Source organism: Cetorhinus maximus, chromosome 2, assembly GCF_964194155.1.
Source record: "Cetorhinus maximus chromosome 2, sCetMax3.hap1.1, whole genome shotgun sequence".
Taxonomy (NCBI): domain Eukaryota; kingdom Metazoa; phylum Chordata; class Chondrichthyes; order Lamniformes; family Cetorhinidae; genus Cetorhinus; species Cetorhinus maximus.
The window spans coordinates 35,904,269-35,928,467 of NC_135880.1; the positions used below are offsets into that span (position 1 = coordinate 35,904,269).

Consider the following 24,199-nt stretch of genomic DNA (forward strand, 5'->3'; position numbering starts at 1 on the left):
AAACGAAAACTTTGTTAGTCTTTCCACCCCACCCCCACTAGAGCTGTACCTTGAGTGCCCTGTCTTCCATTCTTAATTAGCACCTTTCTTAGACAATATCACCACCTTCAACACCTCTTTGATCCTTTTGTCTGTAACATCTTTTGATTATCTGCTCCTATCACTGCTTGCTTATCTCCACAATCACCACACCCTCAACTTCTCTCTCTCCCCCCGCCCCCCAACCTTAAACCAGCTTATATTTCATCTTTCTCCTAACTATGCTTCAGTTCTGCCGAAGGGTCATGAAGACTCGAAACGTTGACTGATTTCTTCTCCACCGATGCTGCCAGACCTGCTGAGTTTTTCCAGGTAATTCTGTTTTTGTTTTGGATTTCCAGCATCCGCAGTAGCTTTTAGCTTTTTGTTTTTAAGCAGAAATTCAGTCATACCTGGCATTCCCACTGTGTGAACCATTTAGTTCGCAAGTATCATGATATCAAGATTCAATACAAGGCTCGCTGGGTATGAGAATCAGGACAGGTATGAAAGCAGAAAATGCTGGATTGGATCAATCCTGAGGAAGGGTCAGACCTGTTTGTTGCCCTGTTTTTCACTTACAGGTGCTGATCATCTTGTTGTGCATTTCCAGCAATTTTTGATTGAATTACACATTTCCAGTCTTCAGTTTTTATCTTTAGCATGACACAGAGCCAGAATTCCAAATACTGTCACTCCCACTTCCATTATCATGGCTGCTTTTTGTGGATTTTGCATGGGAGAATTTTTTTCCTAGGTTGCAGAGTCAATGATGAATCATGGCACTGAGATTAAATATGAAGTTTTCAATTTATTACAGTGTATGCTCACAAAGCTGGGTAGGTGCATGTACTTAGAATCATAGAACGGTTACAACACAGGAGGCCCTTTGGCCTGTAGTGTCCATGCCGGCCCTCTGCAAGAGCTAATCAGCTAATCCCACTCTCCCACCCTTTCCTGGTAGCCCTGAAAATGTTCTCTCTTCAAATGTTTATCCACTCCCCTTTTCAAAGCCTTTCTGGCAGGTCCTAACCACTTGCTGCACAAATAATTTTTTCCCCATGCCACTGTTGGTTCTTTTGCTGATTTTCTTTAAAGTGGTCTCCTCTGGTTCTCAACACTTCCTCCAAAATTTCTCTCCCTGTCTATTCTGCCCAAACCCCTCATGATTTTGAACATCTCTATCAAATCTCCCCTCGACCTTTTCTTCTCCAAGGAGAACAATTTCAGCAACTTTGGGCTAAAAGTTATATAACAAGCTAAAGAAGCAATTTGCTTCATATACCAGACCAGGAATAATACTCCTATTCAGGCCATCTACCAGACATCTCAGTCCTTATGATGCAATCGTGTCATTGGTAGGGTTAGAGTCACCAACCCTCCAGGATTGGCCCGGAGTCTCCAGGAATTGAAGATCAATCTCCAGGACACTCTTGTCTGCAATCCAGGAGAAAAATCATCCCGACATTAAAAAAGATTGATTTTTTTTGTCATTTTCTTTGAACACTTCTCTTTACCAGATGTAAAAATATTGAAAATAGGAAAAAAAAAAGGACTGTTTGGCCGCATCATCCAGCTGGGTATTATTGAGTCTTTTTGCTTTCCAACTGCCTAGGAAGGCAGTACCTCACAAGGATGGATGTGTTGGAGACTAATGGCTGGAGCGTGGGGGGCAAGCAGAATGATGAAACCTCCAGGAATGCATTTAATCACAGTTGGCAACCCTAGATATGGGATCTTGTGCTTTGACAAGTTTGCCTATCCGATAAAATGTTACTCTAAGGAACAGAGAGCGTTTCTTTGCTTTTATTCTAGCCCAGCCGAAGTGTCATTCGACAACGTCGTTCCGTTTAACGCCGAATTATTTTGGTTCTAGCAGACAAGCTAGTAGGAGGGGCAGAGATGTGGTCGGATCTGGTGTCTTAGTCACTTTAAATAGCCGACAGTGCAAACACCGTCACTGCCAAACTGCGGGCGAGGGCCGGGAACAAAATACATTTCATCTCCACACAATTGAATGTGACATTTCCAGGCACCAGTCACGGTGGCAAATTCGCCTGGAATTGTTCAATGACTAAAGTTGTCTCCCCTTCTAAATTCCGTTACCTTTCTCCAAGTTCTTCTTCCTCCCCCGTTTCCAACACTCCACCTTCACACGTTTCATCCTCCAGCGAGACCAATACTGGCTCAATTTTATCCGTTTCTGCAGGAATGCAAGCTTCCAAGTTTTCCATTCTCGCTCCTCTTTCTTTTTACCCTACCAGATTAATGGAGAGATTCTCGAAGCCCGGTCATTATGGAGCCCAGGTTTCCTGACTCAGGGCGCTCTTTAAATAGAAATGTCACCGCCAACCAATGGGGGACTCCCCTTTTGCCTCCTGCCCACTGGGTCCTAAAGCCCACGAGAATTGAGATAGATCGAACAAGATAATTACGGGACACACTTAGTTCATCCACCCGGAGATTCTAACATTGCCACCCGCCTCCCCATTGTTGCATCGAGCCCCCGGCTGTGCTGGAGTTCCCCACAAGGGCGTTTCCTACATGACCAAAAAAAAAAGCATGTACTTCATTGGCTGTAAAGCACCTCGGGGATGTCCTGAGTGAAATGCAAGTCTCCCCTTTTCTTTCATAGATGATTTAGGGGTTATGCCTCCGCTACTTCATCTGGAAGTTTACTTCGCACATGGATCACTCTGAAAAAAACATTTCCTGGTGCCAATGTTATAACTGCCTTTTACTAGTTTAAATCCAGGTCTCCACCTCTAGTTCCACGGTTAAAGTGACATTGTCTTAATTTTCTCTAGTCTTGCCAATCCTACCTGTCGCCTCTCAGAAGTCTCTTTTCTAGGCTGACAAGGTGCTAACTCAAATCCCTGATACTGGGGCTCAGCTCTTCTCTGCACTGTTTCCAGTTCTTAAGTATCTCATTTCTTGGTGACTGGAAATGGAGGCAGCATTCCAGGTGTGGCGCAACTTATAGCACTATAATATTTCATCATCTACCAACATTGAAATTTAAGTTAAACTACTTCTAATTGGAAAAAAAAAATAAACGGGATTGTCATTTTGAGGTATGTTGTGACACTGAAAGTGAATTTCAACAGGTACTATTCAACTCACTAAAGCACCTGGCTTCCCCAATACTTCCAGGTCTGAGAAGCTATTCTCTGGAACCCTTTACCGACAGACCCCATGGACCTTTCTCTAATCAATACCTTGAGATTCAAGGAATTCTGCCTCCCTCCCCTCAACCCTGATAACTGCCCTCAGTGTTGCCAGACATCCTTTATTCTATTGTCATGCTCACCACCCCACTATATTGTCAGGTGACATGCAAAGCCCCCAGTTCTGACACACGCTGAGACCCCCATGAGTGCTCATGCATTCTCCCAGTCACTGGTAGCTGTTTCTTCAATTCTTGTGCTACAGTTTGAATGTATGTAGAATCTCTCAGCATTCTTAAATATTTCTTTCAGAATACAACTTGAAGAATGGCTCCACCTGCCATTAGAATTTCAGTTTTTTTTATCCAATAACATACCAACAATGTCTGGAATTCTTATGAAAAGTCTTTTTCAGGTACTAAATTTTGCCAGAGGGGAAGCTTAGGTTAAAAAAAGCCAAAAGGAGCACTTGACACGTTCCCTATTTACTGCGATTTTTAAAACCATGATTGTGCATACACGATTTATTTATTTTTCTCAGTGTGATCAGAAGTTTTTAATCTTGAGTATTGCTGAAAAAAGAGACATGTCTAAGCTTTTCAACTTCCACTCATCAGGCCATTTGCAAGAATACCAATATAAGGAGAAAACAACAATTAATACTGTGTGTGAAGAGAGCACTGATTGGTTGGCAAGTTACATTGCCGTGGATAATGCACCAGTGATGGTGACTGACAGTTAACTGCCAAACATTGCTTGAAATATAAACCAGGTAGCTTGACTCTGATTGGTCAAGGCATTGCTCTGAGGAATGAGTCAGTGAATGGCTGTCACTTATTTTGTTTAGCTGAAACAGGCGCAATATGTGTACATGTTCTTTCTGTCTGCAAAGAACAGAACCCTGTGTATTAATATATGTAACTTCCAGTACACGCAAACGTACCACATTGCGGGCTCAACTGACAATCTTAGTTTGGTTGTCAGCATAATTCTTAGCACATTGAGGATTGACATTGAGAATTGAGGGAGACAACAATCCTTGAGGATTATTTAGCAAGTAAATTTAAGCCTTTTAGAGTTATCTTGCTGGATTTAACAATTTTAAAATTTTAGCTTTTGTGAAGAGGACAATCAATGTTTCATGTATAGACCCTTTATCATGTGGCTCCTTCTGGGGTGGAGGTGACGGGAGGGTGGAGAGATGAGCAGGGGGGTTGGGGGGGGGGAGGCAAAAAATACAAAAAGTTCATTCTGAAGCCACAAAAGACAATATTAAACTTGTTAATGTTAGCAAGCTAGCTCCAAAAGTCTCCTCCCCATTCAGCTCATCTCAAACCAGGGCTGGAATTCTCCCCCATGCCCCCGCCGGCAGATCAATGGTGGCCTGAGGGCAGGAGGGGAGGTAGAATTTGGCGGGAGATCCAAACATCGGTTTCATACCAGCATGTATTAACAGCAGGATCTTCCGATGCTGCCCACCATGGCAGATCAGGAATCCCACTGGAGGCTGGCTTGAAGCCGATTTGCATCCTGCTAATGGGATGCAAATGAAGGCCCGATCGGAATCGCACCCCCCCACCCATGCCCGATTCTCTGTTACGCCAGTAAGAAAATGCTCCGGTCCAGAACACCTCTGGAAAACACAAAGTGCAGAAGTGGAGACTTTCCCTGAGGTCCTTGCTCAGATCGCAGGCATCCGAGGAGAAGATGCTGGAGGAACACATGGCATCGCATGGTGAGTGGTTACTCATGCACATGGTTCCACCGTGAAGCAGCTCTTGGAAGGTGGGAGATCTCCATACAGCAACTTCTACTTGGCTGATGCTTTGGAAAGTCATGGACCTCGCCGATGCGTCAGCCCTGCTTCGAAACTTTATGGACTCACCATGGGCTGGTAAGGTCGTAGCAAGGGAGTGGGAGGGAAGAGGACGGTTTCGGCATGAGTGGGAGAGGAAGGTCTTAAGGAAGTGGGAGTAAAGATGAGATGGGGGGGGGGTGGTCAAGTGTGTTGAGGGGTGAAAATGGGGTATGCGAAGGCCTTGGGGGTGAAGATGGGGGGCAAAGGTGTTGGGGGGGTTGAAGATGGGAGGGGGAAGGCAAAGGTATCGGGGGTGAAGATGGTGGGGGCGGGAGTTCGGAGGGGAGAAGGTATAATAGGGGAGAATTGTGCAAGTGGGGAGGTAGGTGTAAGGGGGAGAGTGGAAGGTGTAAAAGAGAGCTTCAGAGGGGGGGAAGGTGTCCAGTGGGAGGAGGAAGTACCAGGGTGTGGGGGGGGGGTGGTGGGTGGGGGGGTGGAGGAGAAAGGAGTTCGGAGATGGGGGGGAAGGTGTCTGGGGGCAGGAGGGAATGCGAGGAATGGAAAGAGTAAGGAGGGAGGAAGGTGAAGAGGGGGATGAAATGTCCAGGTGAAAGTGCAAGGGAGGAGTTTGTGGAATCGATGATCGCCTCCTGGGGAGCGAACTGAGGGTGGGCGTGGAAGGAGGGGGTAGTTAGAGTGACAGGTGGCAGAAGAAGCCAATAGGTTGGGAGGGTGAGGGTTCATTGGTAACGGTAGAAGGGATGGAAGGGTGGTTGGTGGAGACACGGAAGCAAACACGGACCCTGGAGGTGGGAAGGAGTTTAATGTGACAGTAGTCATGTTTTCTGGAAGGCAGGGAATGTGCACGTTCACCTGGACATCCTGGAGTGAGAAGGGTTCCAGCTGGAAGGTGATGGTGGGGAGATCGAAGGTTATGCAAGTCTATTGTTATGGGAAAAGGACATGGGTGACTGAGAGAGGGGGAATGATTGGGGAAGTTCATCAGAAATCTGGCTATTGCCATCCTTATGATATTGAAAGTGAGCAGAGCCTTGTGTTGGACGGGCACAGGTGCTGCATGGGAGTGTGATCAGTGGGTGGGCGGAGATGCCTGTCAGCTCAGATGGACAACTGAAAGAGGACCCCAGCAGGCAGCTTTGAAAGTGCTCAGCATATTGAGGTGAGTGTGATGGGTGAAGGCTCCGTGTGCATGGGAGAGTACTTGCACAAGGTCCAAAGAGCCCTGCCACAGATACTTCTCCCTCCAGGATCCCTTGTGGTCTGGCTGTGTGCAGCTGAACTGAGTGTGTTGGGGGGTGAGGGGGGGAGGTATTGTGGTGGGAGATCTCATGAAGCCTATATAATGACAACAGTAGACATTTTTTAGTGAGAATGAACATATTTGCAGCTAATACAGTGACAGTGTTCCCTTGTGAAACCAATCTAGATAAAATTTTCTTGATTTTACATTGCCAACCACTTCTCCTAGGTGCTGTTCTGACATCTGCAGTAGGGGTGGAGGCAGCCTGTGGAGTTGTTTGCCCTGTTGCCTTTGATGACTTTGGCGGCCGTCCCCTAGACAGCCAAGGCCCGGAGGGCCCTGGCTTACTTTGGCTGTCCCTCTGTAAGCCAGCTGCTCCCCCTGTGGTTACATAGGACAAGGTTGAAGGAGATCACAGGCAAAGGAGATTCGGAGGGAGCGGACAACCTCTGAAATTCCTGAGTTAATGGCTCAGGGCTGTTCAGCTGTCGCTCCTCCTCCCTTTGGGTGCCCAAGGGCCGCGGCCTGACTCCTTCAAGGGAAGGGCCACCTGGAGGGATGTTGAGGTGCCCCATTCCCCTCTCGCGTAATTACTGCATGAGCTCACCCATGGCAACGGCGATGGAGTGCAGGTCTGTCCACATCTCCAGCAGAAACTGGGCATTCTGGCTGGATAAGGATCTCCATGGCGTACACCATCCTCCCCATGGAAACCTCCATGGTGCACATGGACACCACTTCACTAGAGCAGGCAGATGGACTCCTCCGACTCGCTTGCCACTCAGTTGAGGGCTTCTAACAGCTCTGGGGATATTCCCCTGCCTCTTGCTTAATCTCCACCATTAATTGGAAGGCTAATTCCAGAGGCTCATCATCTGACTTGTACCAGGTAAGTGAGATAGAAGAATGCAAGTGACAGCACCAGCTCTAACAAGGAGGCACATTCAACCCTCAGGTTTGCATTGAATGGATGAATCCTTACTCGGTGGATGCCCAAGGCAAGCTCCCCATCACCAATGGCTCTGTCCTGCTCCACTCCTGTGAGCTCAGGTGCCCTCTCCTCGAAATCCATCAGATGTGAAAAATGGTCAGCTCCCCCATCTTCTCACGTTCTCCGCGATTGTGAGGGAGCTTCTCCTGCTCAAAGAAGAGAACACATTTGAAAGGAGTTGCATGTTGCATGAATTGGAGCAGTGGAAATTGGTTAATTTATCATACCTCAGCTTGTAATCTTTGTGGCACAGCATCACTGGTGCGAATTGGGCAGAATGTTTATGGGACCAGCTCCCTCCAGAGCGCTGAGCAAATCCATATGCCAGGGCAAGGCTCAGGCAGGCATGTAATTTGCAGAGGTTGCTGGTTCCCTCTGTACTTAAGCTGGGTGCCCCACTTCCATGCAGTATTCAATGTCTACAGAAAAGTGAGGGGCGCACATTGGGCACTTCACTGCAGCATGGATGCACTGAAGTGGGACTGTGAGGCATGACATGCCATTGCCACTGGGCTTTGGACCCTGATGTATTAGTATCTTTGTGGTTTACACGACCATCTGATGAGACTTACCCTGGCAGAGCAAATACGGTCATTCATCTTCTTCCGGTGAGGTGTTACCAATTTCTTGTGCAGCCACTGACAGCCTCAGGTGACCTGCACCCATGCAGCATTGATATACCTGCTTGGCTTCCTCCTCCCATCAGATGGGTACAGCACATTCCTGCGCACCTCGACATGGTCCAGGGTGACGCGCAGGGAGGCATCACTAAATTTTGGAGCTGGGCCAGTGGATGACCTTATAGACATCTCTGTTTTTGGTCTGACATTGTGGATGTCCAGGCACCTTTTAAATATGGTGCATGGGTATGACAGCGGGATATGTGCGTTCAAGCCCGCACCACAACAGAAGAGGGTGGGAAACCCCCAGATGCATAATTAATTACATCAGGGCTAGAAGATATGGTGTGCTTTCCTGTCAGCCTCCGCAGTGGAAGACACTCCCCGCCACTGCCACGAGACAGTCCAGGATGGGAGAATTCCATCCATGCAAGTCGGAGCAACAGCCCACTTAGCACTTGGGCTTACCAGCAGCATGTTAATGAGATCCGGGATTCAAAATTGTTCCAACAGATTAGCACAGCAGCAGTTCCATTTTGGGCACTAGAAAATTGCTCCAAAAACTCTGAAGTGTCTATCCCACGTAAAAGTTTCTAACAGCACAACACTGGCATCTACTCGACAATGTGGAAAATTGCCCTGGAATGTCCTGACCACAAGAAGGGGAGGCAGGGGCATAGTGATATTGTCACTGGACTAGTAACCCAGAGATGCAGGGTAATACTCTGGGGACCCCAAATCCCGCCATGGAAGATTGTGGAATTTGAATTCAACAAAAATCTAGAATTAATAGTCTAATGATGACCATGAAACCATTGTTGATTGCTGTAAAAGCCCATCACTAACGTCCTTTAAGGAAAGAAATCTGCTGTCCTTACCTTGTCTGGCTTACATGTGACTCCACGCACACAGCAATGTGGTTGACTCTTAAACGCCCTCAGAAATGGCCTAGCAAGCCACTCAGTTGTAACAAACTGCTAGAAAGTCTATAAGGAATGAAACGGGACAGACCACCCGGCTCAACTTGGTCACTGGAAACAACAGCAGCAAATTCAGCCTTGTCAACCCTGCAAAGTCCTCCTGACATCTGGGGCTTGTGCCAAAATTGGGAGAGCTGTCCCACAGACTAGTCAAACAACAGCCTGCCATAGTCTTACTCACAGAATCATACCTTACAGATAATGTCCACCACCATCACCAACCCTGGGTGTGTCCTGTAGGTCAGACCCAATGGATGTGGCAGTACAGTGGTGTACAGTCAGGAGGGAGCTGCTCTGGGAGTCCTCAACATCGACTCCAGACCCCATGAAGTCTCATGGCATCAGGTCAAACATGGGCGAGGAAACCTCCTGCTGATTACCACGTACTGCCACCGTCAGCCACCATCTCCCCCCTCAAGCTGATGAATCAGTACTCCTCCATGTTGAACATCACTTGGAGGAAGCACTGAGGGTGGTAAGCGCACAGAATGTTCTCTGGGTGGGGGGGACTTCAATGTCCATCACCAAGAGAGTGGCTTGGTAGCACCATTACTGACTGCACTGGCTGAGTCCAAAAGGACTTAGCTGCCAAACTCGGTCTGCGGCAGGTGGTGAGGAAACAAATGAGGGAAAAACATAGTTGATCTCATCCTCACCAACCTGACTGCCGCAGTTACATCTGTTCAAGACAGTATCTGTAGGGGTGACCACCGCACAGTTCTTGTGGAGACAAACTCCCGCCTTCACATTGAGGATACCCTCCATCGTGTTGTGTGGCACTGCCACCGTGTTAAATGGGATAGATTTCAAATGGACCTAGTAACTCAAGACTGGGCATCCATGAGTCGTTGTGAGCCATCAGCAGCAGAATTGTACTCAACCACAATCTGTAACCTCATGACCCGGCATATCCCCAATCTACCATTACCATCAAGCCAGGGAAGCCTAAAGAGTGTAGGAGGGCATGCCAGGAGCAGCACCAGGCATACCTAAAAAATGGGCATCAACCTGGTGAAACTACAGCTCAGCACTACTTGCGTGCCAAACAGCACATGCAGCAAGTGATAGACAGGGCTAAGCTATTCCGCAACCAACGCATTAGATCTAAGCTCTGCAGTCCTGCCACATCAAATTAACTGAAGACTATTCAGCTGGTGGGCAAATAAACAACTCACTGGAGGAGGAAGCTCCACAAATATCCCCATCCTCAATGATGGGGGAGCCCAGCACATCAGTGCAAAAGGCAAGGCAGAAGCATTTACAACAATCTTCAGCCAGAAGTACCAAGTGGATGATCCATCTTGGCCTCCTCTGGAAGTCCCCAGTAACACAGATGCCAGTCTTCAGTAATTTGATTCAGTCCACGTGATATCAAGAAACGGTCGAAGGCACTAGATACTGCAAAGGCTATGGGCCCTGACAATATTCCGGTAATCGTACTTAAGACTTGTGCTCTAGAACTTGCCAGCCAAGCTGTTCCAGTACAGCTACAACACTGGCATCTACCCAGCTATGTGAAAAATATCCTAGGTATGTCTTATACACAAAAAGCAGGACAAATCCAACCTGGCCAATTACCACCCCATCAGTCTACTCTTGTTCATCAGTAAAGTGATGGAAGGGGTCATCAACAATGCTATCCAGTGGCACTTGCTTAACAATAACCTACTCACTGACGCTCAGCTCCTAATCTCATTACAACCTTGGTTCAAACATAGAAAGAAGAACTGACCTCCAGAGGTGAGGTGAGAGTGACTGCCCTTGACATCAAGGCAACGTTTGACCGAGTATGCCATCAATGACTCCAGTTTTGCTAGAGCTCCATGGGAATCCGGGGGAAAACTCTCTGCTGGTTGGTGTCATATCTAGCACAAAGGAAATGGTTGTGGCTGTTGGAGAACAGTCATCTCAGCTCTAGGACATCACTGCAGTTCCTCAGGGTAGTGTCCTAGGCCCAACCTCTTCAGCTGCTTCATCAATGACATTTCTTTCATCATAAAGGTCAGAAGTGGGATGTTCGCTGATGATTGCACAATGTTCAGCACCATTTGCAACTCCTCAGATACTGAAGCAGTCCATGTCCAAATGCAGCAGGGCCTGGACAATATCCAGGCTTGGGCTGACAAGTGGCACCACACAAGTGCCAGACAATGACCATCTCCAAGAAAAGAGAATCTAACCATCACCCCTTGATATTCAATGGCATTGCCATCGCTGAATCCTCCACTATCAACATCCTGGGGGTTACCATTGACCAGACACTGAACTGGACTAGTCATATAAATACTGTGGCTACAAGAGCAGGTCGGGGGCTGGGAATCCTGCAGCGAGAAACTCACCTCCCGACTCCCCAAAGCCTGCCCACCATCAAGTCAGGAGTGTGATGGAATACTCTCCACTTGCCTGGATGAGTGCAGCTCTAACAACACTCAAGAAGCTTGACACCATCCAGGACGAAACAGCCCGTTCGATTCGCACCCCTTCCACAAACATTCACTTCCTCCACCATTGACACACACTGGCAGCAGTGTACACCATCTACAAGATGCACTGCAGGAGCTCACCACAACTCCTTAGGCAGGACCTTCCAAACAACCACTACCATCTAGAACAAGGGCAGCAGATGCATGGGAACACCACCACCTGCAAGTTCCCCTCCAAGTCACTCATCATCCTGATATGGAACTATATTGCCGTTCCTTCACTGTTGCTGGGTGAAAATGCTGGAATCCCCTCCCTAGCAGCACTGCAGGTGTACCCTATGTCACATGGACTGCAGAGGTTCAAGAAGGCAGCTCACCACCACCTTCTCAAGGGCAATTAGGATGGGCAATAAATGCTGACCTAGCCAGCGACATCCACATCCCATGAATGAATTAAAAAAAACAGGACAAATCCAACCTGGTCAATTATCATCCCATCAACCTAATCATGATCATCAGTAAAGTGATGGAAGATGTCACTGATAGTGCTAGCAAGTGGCATTTACACAATAAGCTGCTCAGTGATCTGTTTGGGTTCTGCCACAGCCACTCAGTTCCTGAACTCATTGCAGCCTTGGTCCAACCATGGACAAAAGAGCGTAAATTGAGTTGTGATGAGAGTGACTGCCCTCAAGATCGGGTCTGCATTGACCATTGTGGCATCAGCAGCTCTAGAATTGGGAAAACTGTCCACTGGTTGGGGTCAAAATTAAGACAAAAGAAAATGGTTGTGGTGGTTGGAGGCCAGTCATCTCAGCCCCAGGACATCACTGGAGTTTCTCAGGGTCATGTCCTAGGCCAAATCATCTTCTACTACTTCATCAATGACCTTCCCTCCATTATAAGGTCAGAATTGGGGATGTTAGCTGATGATTGCGCAATGTCTAGCACCATTTACACCTCCTCAGAAACTGAAGCAGTCCATATACATATGCAGCAAGACCTGGACAATGTTCAGGCTGGGGCTGATAAGTGGCAAGTAACAATCATGCCACACCAGTGCCTTGCAATTACCACCTCCAACAAGAGAATCTAACCATCACCCCATGACTTTCAATGGCATTACGATCACTGAACCCCCACGATCAACATCCTGGCCAAGGTTGGGGGGGGTGGGGGGGGGGGTTCCATTAATCAGAAACTGAACTGGACCAGCCATATAAATCAAAATCAGAATTACCTGGAAAAACTCAGCAGGTCTGGCAGCATCGGTGGAGAAGAAATCAGTTAACGTTTCGAGTCTTCATGACCCTTCGGCAGAACTGTTCTGCCGAAGGGTCATGAAGACTCGAAACGTTAACTGATTTCTTCACCGATGCTGCCAGACCTGCTGAGTTTTTCCAGGTAATTCTGTTTTTGTTTTGGATTTCCAGCATCCGCAGTAGCTTTTTGTTTTTACCAGCCATATAAATACTTTAGCAACAACATCAGATTGGAAATTCTGCTAAGCCTGCCTACTAATGCCGGTCCACCATCTACCAGGCACAAGTCAGGTGTGTGATGGAATAATCTCCACTTGCCTGGATGAACGCAGCTCTAACAACTCTCTCAAAACTTGACACTATCCAGGACAAAGCAGCCCACTTGATTGGCACCCCATCCACAACCATTTACTCCCTCCATCAGCAACACACAGTGACAGCAGTGTGTACCATATACAAGATATATTGCAGCAATTCACCAAAGCTTTTGGCAGCACCTTCCAAACCCACGGCCTCTACCACTTAGAGACACAAAGTATGCAGATGCATTGGAACACCACCACATGCAAGTTCCTCTCCAAGTCACACGCCATCCTGACTTGGAACTATATTGCTGTTCCTTCATTGTTGCTGCACCAAATCATGGAATTTCCTTCCCTGTGCTTATTGTGGGTGTACCTTCACCAGATGAAGTGCAGCAGTTCAAGAAAGCAGTTCACCACCACCCTCTCAAGCTCAATTAGGCATGAACAACAAAATGGTAGCTTTGCCTGTGATGCTGACATCCCAAAATATAAAAACGCTTATCCTATTGATTAAATTTATTGCAGACTATGCCGGATTACTGAAAATGATTTTACAAATGGCTTCAAAATACAAATGAGAAATCAAGTATTCAATTACTGTACTTATTCTTCTGATGCATTTTGTGTGATATTTAGTAACACTAAATTAGTTGTTTAGGAGCTGGGCTGTTATTGTATAGCCCCAGATTGGAGAGATAGGAACATATGGGGATAAGCCATACTCTTTCCAGTATACATGCTAACAATAAAAAGGTTTGCTGCTTGCCCAGGTACATGATATAGTAATCACCTTTGGTCAAGCTGTGGTTCAAAGGAAGTGCATATTGATCTATGGAAGCTGCTTTTGCTTTGGATGTAGTAAAAACTATTGGAAAGTAGCCAGAATTGTTACATTCCCTCAAGAAAAGATAAGGAAAGTAACTTGCAATTAATAACAATAGAACAGTGTAACAGAAATATTTATTTATTTATTTACAGTGTAATTCATGCCATTTTATGGAAATCACTTGGTCCAGACAAGTTAATAAGGAATGGCTGCTGAAATAAACCTACTAATTTCTCACCCTTGAATGACTTTCATACAAACTGAGGCCAAATAATTATGCAAAAATGTGCTTTGCTAACCAGACATTATATATTTCTATAATAAACAAAAATGAGAACATTCATAAAGTTTGAATTTCACAATTGTTTTTAGAATGTTAGGTTTAAAAATACTTAAGTTAATGATGTGAGATTACCATTTTTAAAACATCTCATTTAATTATTATAACTCAAGGGAATTCAACTGATCAGTGAAGAATTTAAACTTTTCCTTCATTATCTTTACATGCTTTTTCCATTAACTTCAATTAGAAGTGATTTTGTCAACATTATATTTGTCATCTAGCCTTCATTAGCCATCCTTTGCACAAGCATGTAAAGATAATTGTAGCCTTGCAACTTAACACTATGGTCTTGGCTTGAATCAATTATGCAGATGATTCGGCCTCTGTTTACTCGCATTCTTCTGTAAAAAATAAAAATAATTTAATCACAAATTTTTTTTTAAGGATAGAAATCTGAAATGGTAACATGATCCTGAAATAGTATAAAACTTTTGCCACATTTATAAAGCAGCTACAAATTCAATTTTGAATCAAATTGGAAAGCTTTTGAATTAGGCGAGGCCATGTAAACAGCACAAAGCTGATTATTGCAACTGTTAACTGGTAAACCAGTGTAACATTGATTTGAGTCTACTCTGCAGCAAAATAACTGAGTCTGTGTGAACACAACTAATAATGCAAATTACTCTTTTGTGGGATCCTAAGCTGCTTGGTTTTCTCAATTCATAATATAATGCAAGTTGTCTCAGGATATTGAGCCAAACTGCATGCAAGCACCATGTTTAAAAATGCTACTGTCGGGTTTCAATTACAGTTACCAGTTTGTAGCTGCTGAAACCAATGTAATTTATAGCAGGTTGGAAGTTGAATCAACAACCATGTAAAAGTAGTACAATATTTCATTGTAAATGCTTGATTCAGTAAAGTTTTTCCATATGTGAACTTTATTTAAATTTAGACAATATACAAAATACAAAAGGGAATTTCAAAAGAAAAGTGATATATAGAACATAGCAAAAACTGATTTCCACACTTTATACAATAAACGTAGACAACGCTAAACATAAAAGTAACAAGTTAATTACTTAAAAAGACAGCACTTTTTGAATTTGGCCTCTAGAGAGAATGGTTTAATAAATAAACTGAAAATGAAAACCTCATCTTTCACCAACATTTTGCTTAGCATCCTACAAGATGTATTTTCTAATTTTTTTGCTTACAGTAAATAAAGGATGATTTACATGGTAATATGCTTAAGTTTTATTTGATGTCTAGGAACAAAGGACTGAAATATGGAAACATATTTGCTCAGTATATGTTACATTGAGTCACAATAATGAGGGGAAATGGATAAATACGTATTCTCAATCTGCAAAAGGAGGCAGCAATTATTGATCGAGTGGAGCAGGACGCCTTTCAACTCGGTGAAAATTTACTACAGTTATAACACTGCAAATGATAGCCCCGCCACCATTCAAAATAGTGCAATTACGATGGTCCATTTGCTAAATGTTCTATTATTCATCATTTCTTATATTCTTCCCACTTCCTTGTCCCTTATCAAATTGCACAGACCGAACTTTGCAGCAAATCCATTAAAATCACTTGAGTAAATGTTTTACCTTTGAGGATTCAGAAGGATCTTTCAAAAGAAGGCTTTGTTTTAATAATCATCTGTCCTTAATTCTAGGATTCTATTCTTCAGGTGTTCTTATTATGTAAGCTTCATTGCCAGCTTGTTGCGACAAATGCAGGAAACAAAAAAGACAAAAAATCCATAGTTTTTGTTGCCACATAAAAGACAAAAAACCTTTATAAATCAGACAAGTTTTTAAATGAAATCATCACTGCCAGACGAAATCCTTCCATCGATGGAAGTGTCAGTGTTTGTTTGCAATAGGGTTTCCACTTTTCTTCAAGACAACAACTGCAAGTAGGGCCAGTCCGTCATCTTCCCCCACACTCTGTTGCAGCTGCTACCGGTAGAATGCTGAATAAGTCTCTCTTATCTTTAAGTTTATGCCATGACTAAAGAAAAATGAAATCAAAATTGAATTAGTGCATCTTGTATATATTCCATTGCTATTATTAAAAACACAACTATGTACCTGATCAACTTAGGCACGGTAGTGCAGTCATAGACATTGGAAGTTCAAGTCCCACAATAGTAAGTTGTGAAACTGAAACATAAAATTCTGGTACATTATGGCCTAGTGCCAGAAAAAGTCACTGAGAAAGCCATGAGATTGTAATAAATACTCAACTAGTTCATTTTTCACCAGGTAATGGACCCTACTCAAAAACAGGATTAATGAAATATTAAACATAAATGTGATACCAACTGAAATCCACTGAGACAGAGCAAGTTATGTTGGTAAATGCCTTACAAGCTGCCGGGCTAACATAAAAGTGTAAAAGCAAAATACTGCGGATGCTGGAAATCTAGAACAAAAACAAAAATACCTGGAAAAACTCAGCAGGTCTGACAGCATCAACATCTAACTGTATCCCTCTCCGCAGATGCTGTCAGACCTGCTGAGTTTTTCCAGGTATTTTTGTTTGTGTAACATAAAAGTGTAACTGATTTGCTAATGTTTTTTAGGGAAGGAAATCTCCCATCCTTACCTGCCTCTGGCCTATGTTTAATTCCGATCCAACAACAATGTGGCAAACATTTAAATACCCTATGGAGTTGCTTAGCAAATCACTCTGTTGTATCAAACCATCTTACAAAAAGCACACACCTAGCCCACTTGATCCTGCAAAGCCTTCCGCACTATCAGGGGACTGGTGCCAAAGTTGGGAGAACTGCCCCACAGATTAGTTAAGCATAAACCTGATAATTATACTCTTGGAATTATATTCATCAGCAACCCATAGCATATCCCGTTCCATCAGGAGGACAGGGACTCATGAGGTGGGGCATAATGGTACCAATCCTGGGTAGTTTACCAACTAGTAAATGTACTTCTGGAGGTTTCATCACATGAATTGTCCCCACGCTCTTGCCATTAGACACCAACACATCCATCCTTGTGATACACTTCCTTCCTACACCAATTGGAAATCAAAAACACATTACCCAATTGGATGATGCTTAACTGTCAGCCAAGCAACCCTTTTCTCCCATTTTCAATATTTTTATATTTGGTAAAGTGTTCAAAGAAAATGTCAAAACCACCCAATCTTTTTAAATGTCCTGATGATTTTTCGCCAGGATTGCAAACAGCAGTGTCCTGGAGATTGATCTTCAATTCCTGGAGGCCTCAGGCCAATCCTGGAGGGTTGGCAACCGAATCCTGGGAGTGGAGGTGCAAAGCGACCTTGTAAATATTCAACCATGGCTCTAGGCCCAGTCAATCATGGGCAAGAACATGGGCTGATTACTATCCACTGAATCAGTGCTCCATGTTGAACATCAGTCAGAGTTAGAGGAAGCACTGAGGGTAGCAAAGGCACAAAAAGTGCTGTGTTAGGAACTTCAATCTCCATCATCAAGTAGCTGTACCACTGACCAAGTTTTGAATTACTTAACCGCCAGATTGGGTTTGCAGTGGGCAGTGAGAACATCATGAGGGAATAACTGACTTGAACTCGTCGTTGCCTATCTCCCTAATGATGCATCTATCCATGAAAGCATAAATAGAAGTGATCACCAAACAGTCCATGTCATGTCTTCACAACTTGAATTGTGTAGTACTGCACCAAGCTAAATGGATAAATTAACAGCGCAAGCAGCTCAAAACTAACCATCCATGCTAGTGCTATTGGGCCACCACTTGGAGCAGAACTGTATTCCCCCACAATTTGTAATTTCATGGATTTACACACCACACTTCTCTATAACTATCAAGTCTAGTGACTAATCCTAGTTCAATGGTTGGTGCGTGACTTGGTGGGGAGTTGGGTAGTCAAAATTCTGAAGTTCCCTCCCCAACAAACTGGGCACCAGTAAGCAGTTATTTGTGAGGAAGTGCCATTTGATAGCACTGTTGACCACTTCTTGCATTACTTTGCTGATTAGGGTAGGCTGATCAAGCAGTAATTCTCAAGGTTGGATTTGAAAAAACATACTGCGTAATATTCCATATTGTCAAGTAGGTGCCAGAGTGTCAGGCATACCTAAAATGAGGTGCCAACTTGGGAAAGCTACAAAACAGAATTCTATGCGAACTAAATGGCAAAAATCAGTAGACAAAAACAGTCAAATGATTGCACAACCAACAAATCAGGTCAAAACTATAATCCTGCCATATCCAGTTGTGAATTGTGATGTACAATTAAGCAATTAGTGAGGAGGAGGAGCTTCCATGAACATTCTCAACCTCAATGATGGCAGAGCCCAGGACATGAGTGCAAAGATGAGGCTGAAGTACTTGCAAGCATCTTCAGCCAGAGTTTCCAAGGGGATAATTCTTCTCAGACTGCTCCTGATATTCCCACCATCACTGTGTATAACCAATCTGATTCACTCATGATATTAAGAAACAGCTAAGTGTACTGGCAAAGGCTACAGGCTCTGACAGCATCCCGCTTTAGTGCTGAAGACTGGCCATAGTACCCATAACTTAACTGTTCCAGTAATTTACAGCAGTGGCACCTACCTGACAATATGGAAAATTGCCCAGTATGCCTTGTTCAAATCCAATCTTGAGAATTACTGCCTGATTAGCCTACTCTAATCAGCAAAGCAATGCAAGGAGCTGTCAACAGTGCTATCAAGTGGCACTTTCTCACAAATAACCTGCTTACTGATGCTTAGTTTGCTGGTGAGGGAACTCCAGCATTTTGACTACCCAATTCCACTCCTAGTCACACACCAACCTAATTTGCACACACAACTCTGTCCTTTCATTGTCACAAGGTCAAAATCCTGGAGTTTCCTACCCAACAGGATTGTAGGATTACCTTCATTTTAAGAAAAAGTTAGTTTTAAGTAAGTTATATCTGTATTGGTGGGTGTTAGGAATACACTACAAGTTTTAGCTTTAAGTTTAATCTACATGTTTATTTGTGGGTTAAAAAGGTGAAACCTGGGTTTAATTTTATTTAGAGTTTTTCTCTGTGAGATGGAGTCAGCAAGTCTAAAGTTTTTTTGTATACCTGCATTTTAATGAGGTTATACAACCCTTGAAATGGGTTAGAGAAGTTAAAACAAAGTAGGGAAAACTGTTGTTGCCTAGCAACAGGGGGCCTACAGAGACAGAGGGATACAGAAAAGCAGTTTGAGTTCTGTTGGTCTGTGGATACCACAGGGTAAGGAAGCTGGACAGGCGAGGGAAGTGCAGAGAGCAGATTTCCCAAAAGAACAGAAGAAAGTTCCAGAAACCAGGGAGTGGGGACAAAAAGTCTCAAGAATACAGTTAAGTTTAGGAACATGAACAGGAACCTGGAACAGTTCCTGTTGAGTGGAAGTAAACGCAAGGAGCAGGGGGAAGGGCTCAGAATGAGAGAGAGAAAGCTGCAGAAAGCAGTCTTCAAGGCAAAGTGGATTTGCAAGAAGCCAGAAGATCCGAGGAGACAGCCAAAAGTCGGTGATTCCTTACTACAGGCCTATGAAGCAGTGGTATTCTGTTGACATGGCTGAGTCTCTAAGCGAGTGCATGAAGGGCAAAATTTGAATGCACGTGGTGATCCAGGGGAAAGGAACATCGGAGGGAGAGATTGAAGCCTGGAGATGGATTCTCGTTGAAGACGTCCGAGAGAAAGTGTCGTTTGGGAGAAGATTCCAAGGTGAGTTCTTCGAGCATTGAGACGGGAAACTCTCATGGGAAAGCGAGAGTTTCCATGAGACCAGTTAGCTCATAGTGTGACGAGAGTCTGGGGGAATTAATGAGAGATCCATAGCATCTCATTTGGGTGGCATGTGTTACTTGATCTTGGAGTGTGGTGTGTCTGACCACAGGTCACCTATTGGTTTACATGGACTGTATATTTACTGTGAACCATAAGACCATAAGACATAGGAGCAGAAGTCAGGCCATTCGGCCCATCGAGTCTGCTCCGCCATTCAATCATGGCTGATAAGTTTCTCAACCTCATTCTCCCGGTAACCTTTTTTCCCCTTACCAATCAAGAACCTATCTATCTCGGTCTTAAATACACTCAATGATCTGGCCTCCACAGCCTTCTGTGGCAATGAATTCCATAGATTCACCACTCTCTGGCTAAAGAAGTTTCTCCTCATCTGTTCTAAAAGGTCTTCCCTTTACTCTGAGGCTGTGCCCTTGGGTCCTAGTCTCTCCTACTAATGGAAACCTCTTCCCCACGTCCACTCTATCCAGGCCTTTCAGTATTCTGTAAGTTTCAATCAGATCCCCCCTCATCCTTCTAAACTCCATCATTAGAACATTAGAGTATAAGATAGATTTTTTAAACTTGTGTTATCCTTGCAAATCTGTTTATACTTGTAAAAGATATGGCTGTGGGTGAAGGAGTGCTGTAATATAGTTAATCTTTTTCTTGTTTAATAAATGTTTTATTCTTTTGCTAAAAGTTCATCAGCAGACTCCCGAGAGTCTGTTCAGCAGCTGCCCTCCACATTTCTAAACGAAAAATGAAAGTTAGGATCTATCAAGCTGGATTCCACCCAGGGATTTGACTTGTCCAGTGCTATCAACTGGGATCATAACACTCACCACAAACTGCAGCAGTTCAATAAGGCGGCCCACAATTATCTGCTCAAGGGACGCTAGATGCAAAAACCATGAGAGGTCTAGCCATAATAGATAGGATGAAATTGTTTCCATTGGCAGAAGGGTCAAAAACCAAAGGGTGCCGATTTAAGATGACTGGCAAAAGGAGCAATGGCAACATGAGGAAAACCATTTTTACACAGCAAGTGGATAGGATCTGGAATGCAGCACCCGAGTGTGGGGAGGAAGCAGATTAAATTGTGGCTTTCAAAAGGATTTGTATAAGCATCTGAGGAGAAAATATTTATAGGACTACAGGAAAAGGGCAGGTGATTGGGACTAGCTGAATTGTTCTTGCAGACAGTAGCATGGACACGACTGTGGAATGGCCTTCTTGCTGCAACCATTCTATGAAATAAGTCAAAATTTATGAAAAATGATTCAAATAACAAGTAAATTTTGTATACATATTGAAATCAATCACAGTTACACTTGTGTAGCTTCTTAAATGCCCTCAGGACATTAACAGCAGCAACAAAGGAATTGCTTGTTTATTTTTGGAAATGTTACTGCGGTATTGTCCAGTTTTTTTCATTTAGCTACTGGCGCTTTCTTTGTAAAATTATTCATGCTAAACTATGGGCAATATTTCTGCTCCTTCAAAGTTGACTTAGAGAGACCTTGAACTTGGGCAGGAATGCAAGGGTTGGGGGTGAGAAACACAATAGATAATGAGTTGGGTTGAGCAAGACTGGAGAAAGAAATCATAGACCCCAGAGATCATGCTGCAAAGCACCAACCTGCACAAAATTTTCATTTCAGCTCAAATATTATTTGGGATAATTTGGGTTTATTTTGTTTTTTAAGCTAAGCATTTTACTGGCAATGTAGCTACTACTTTCGCACTCTTTAGTACATGCTTATCTCTCACTTGAAATCCTAAATCTTCACCCTTATTGAGCTCCATTTAAAACACATTTTAAGCAAAAATCATTAGATTGACATAAAAATATCAATTGCAGTGAAAAAGAACATTTAACAGAACATCTTTCAATTCCCTTCTGCTGTTTGGCAGTTTCATAATTCACTGAATGGGGCAGAGGTAGTTGATGGCAACATGAGGAAACTGATATGTGGCCCAGGAGATGTATAGCGAAGACAGACATTGAGTGAAATGTGTTTTAATACACTCTGCTATAAGAATGCTATGTTACAAATTTGTGCTCACAAATCCCTGATCTGAAAAGTGCTCCTGCTTGCAAAGAAAGGGGAGAAAATCCAGAGTTAGAGTCACAAGATGGATCAGGAACAGAAAATTCAATAGGTGTAAAGAACTAGGTGTTAAGTCCTACAAGAGAAGGGGAGGTACTAGACCTAATCTTAGGGATTGAAGCTGGGCAAGTGGTAAAAGTGTCAGTGGGGAAGCATTTCGGGGGTAGTGACCATAATTCTAAGATTTAAGGTAGTTATGGAAAAGGACAAAGATGGACCGGAAATAAAGGGCTTGAATTGGGGGAAGGCCTATTTCAATAGACAGGATCTGTCCAAAGTCAACTGGTATTTGTAGGAAAGTCTACACCAGACCAGTGGGAGTCATCCAAAAAGTGAGAGTTCAGGGCCAACATGTTCCCAAAAAGGTGAAGGGTAGGACCAATAAGTTCAAGGAACCCTGGATGTCAGGGGGATATAGAGGATTGGATAAGGTAAAAAAAAAGGCAGTTTATGGCAGATAAAGCAGGCTGAAAACAGTGGAAGTCTTAGAGGAGTATAGGAAGTGTAGGGGGGTAACTTAAAATAAATTAGGAGAGCGAAGAGGGGGCATGAAAAAAACACCAGCGGGCAAGATAAAGGAAAATCCCATGGCATTTTATAAATATATTAAGGGCAAGAGGATAACCAGGGAAAGAGTACGGCCCATTGGGACCAAAGTGGCAATCTGTGCATGGAGCCGGAGGACGTAGGTGACATTTTGAATGATTACTTTTCATCTGTGTTCACTAAGGAGAAGGGCGGTGTAGGTGTAGAAATCAGGGAGGGGGACTGTGATATGCTTAAACAAATCAACATTGAAAGAGAGGAGGTATTAGCGGTTTTAGCAGGCTTAAAAGTGGATAAATCCCCAGGCACAGATGAAATGTATCCCAGGCTGCTACCTGAGGCAAGGGAGGAGGTTGCAGGGGCTCTGACACTAATTTTCAAATCCTCTCTGGCCACAGGCGAGGTGCCAGAGGACTGGAGGGCAGCGAATATGGTATCATTATTCAAGAAGGGTAGTCGGGATAAACCAGGTAATTACAGGTCAGTGAGTCTAACATCAGTGGTAGGGAAACTACTGGAAAACATTCTGAGGGATAGGATTACTCTCCACTTGGAGAGGCAGGGATTAATCAGGGATATTCAGCATGGCTTTGTCAGGGGGAGATCACATCTAAGAAATTTGATTGAATTTTTCAAGGAGGTGACTAGTTGTGTAGATGAGGGTGGTGCAGTTAATGTAGTCTACATGGACTTCAGTAAGGCTTTTGACAAGGTGCTGCATGGGAGAATGGTCAAGGTGGTAAGAGCCCATGGGATCCAGGGCAATTTGGATCCAAAATTGGCTTAGTGCCAGAAGGTGATGATTGAAGGTTGTTTGCAATTGGAAGCCTGTGATGAGTGGTGTACCGCAGGGTTCAGTGCTGGGACCCTTGTCATTTGTAGTGTACATTAATGATTTAGACATGAATATAGGAGGTATTAGTAAGTTCGCAGATGACACGAAAATTGGTAGTGTCGTAAATAGTGAGGAGGAAAGCCTTAGATTACAGGATGACATAGATGGGCTGGTAAAATGGACAGAGCAGTGGCAAATGGAATTTAATCCCGAGAAGTGAGAGGTGATGCATTTTGGGAGAACTAACAGGGCAAGGGCAAAGAATGATAGGACCCTAGGAAGTACAGAGGATCAGAGGGACTTGGTGTACATTTTTACAAATCCCCGAAGGCAGCAGCAAAGGTAGATATGGTGGTTAAGAAGGCATATGTGATATTTGCCTTTATTAGCTGAGGCATAGAATATAACAGCAGGGAAGTTATGTTGGAGCTGTATAAAATGCCAGTTAGGCCACAGCTGGAGAACTGTGTGCAGTTCTGGTCGCCACACGGGAAGGCGATGGTGCAGTGGTATTGTCGCTGGACTAGTAATTCAGAGACCCAGGGTAATGCTCTGGGGATCCAGATTCAAATCCCACCACAGTGGGATGGTGGAATTTGAATTCAATAAAAATCTGGAATTAAAATTCTAATGATTCAAAACCCATCTGGTTCACTAATGTCCTCCTTACCTGGTGACTCCAGACCCAGAGCAATGTGGTTGACTCTTAAATGACCTTTGTAACAAACCGCTACAAAATCACAAATGAAACCGGATGGACCACCCAGCATCGACTGGCTACGGCAATCGCAGCCCTGTCCACCCTGCAAAGTCCTCCTTACTAACATCTGGGGGCTAGCTGTCTCACAGGCTAGTCAAGCAACAGGCTAACAGTCATCCTCATGGAATCATACCTTTCAGGTAATGTCCCAAACTCCTCCATCACCATCCCTGGGTATGTCCTGTTCCACCAGCAGGACAGACCCAGCAGAGGTGGC

General features: G+C 44.1%; 2 protein-coding genes across 4 annotated transcripts in view; both read right to left on the reverse strand.

Annotated features, from left to right (window-relative positions):
- Window positions 1-2,483, reverse strand: part of LOC144689979 (cardiomyopathy-associated protein 5-like) — an 88,886-nt gene extending 86,403 nt beyond the window's left edge. The window contains exon 1 of the mRNA XM_078557519.1: window positions 2,125-2,483. Coding sequence (XP_078413645.1) covers window positions 2,125-2,252 — 128 coding nt within the window. The 5' untranslated portion in view covers window positions 2,253-2,483. The remainder of the gene's footprint in view (window positions 1-2,124) is intronic.
- An 11,290-nt stretch (window positions 2,484-13,773) lies between these two features.
- Window positions 13,774-24,199, reverse strand: part of tent2 (terminal nucleotidyltransferase 2) — a 103,336-nt gene continuing 92,910 nt past the window's right edge. For 2 of the 3 annotated variants that reach the window (XM_078563151.1, XM_078563139.1), the window contains one exon: window positions 14,861-15,962. In XM_078563151.1, coding sequence (XP_078419277.1) covers window positions 15,952-15,962 — 11 coding nt within the window. In that variant the 3' untranslated portion in view covers window positions 14,861-15,951. Of the gene's footprint in view, window positions 14,336-14,860; window positions 15,963-24,199 lie in introns of those variants that run through there. The other variant, XR_013579515.1, reaches the window with a different exon arrangement.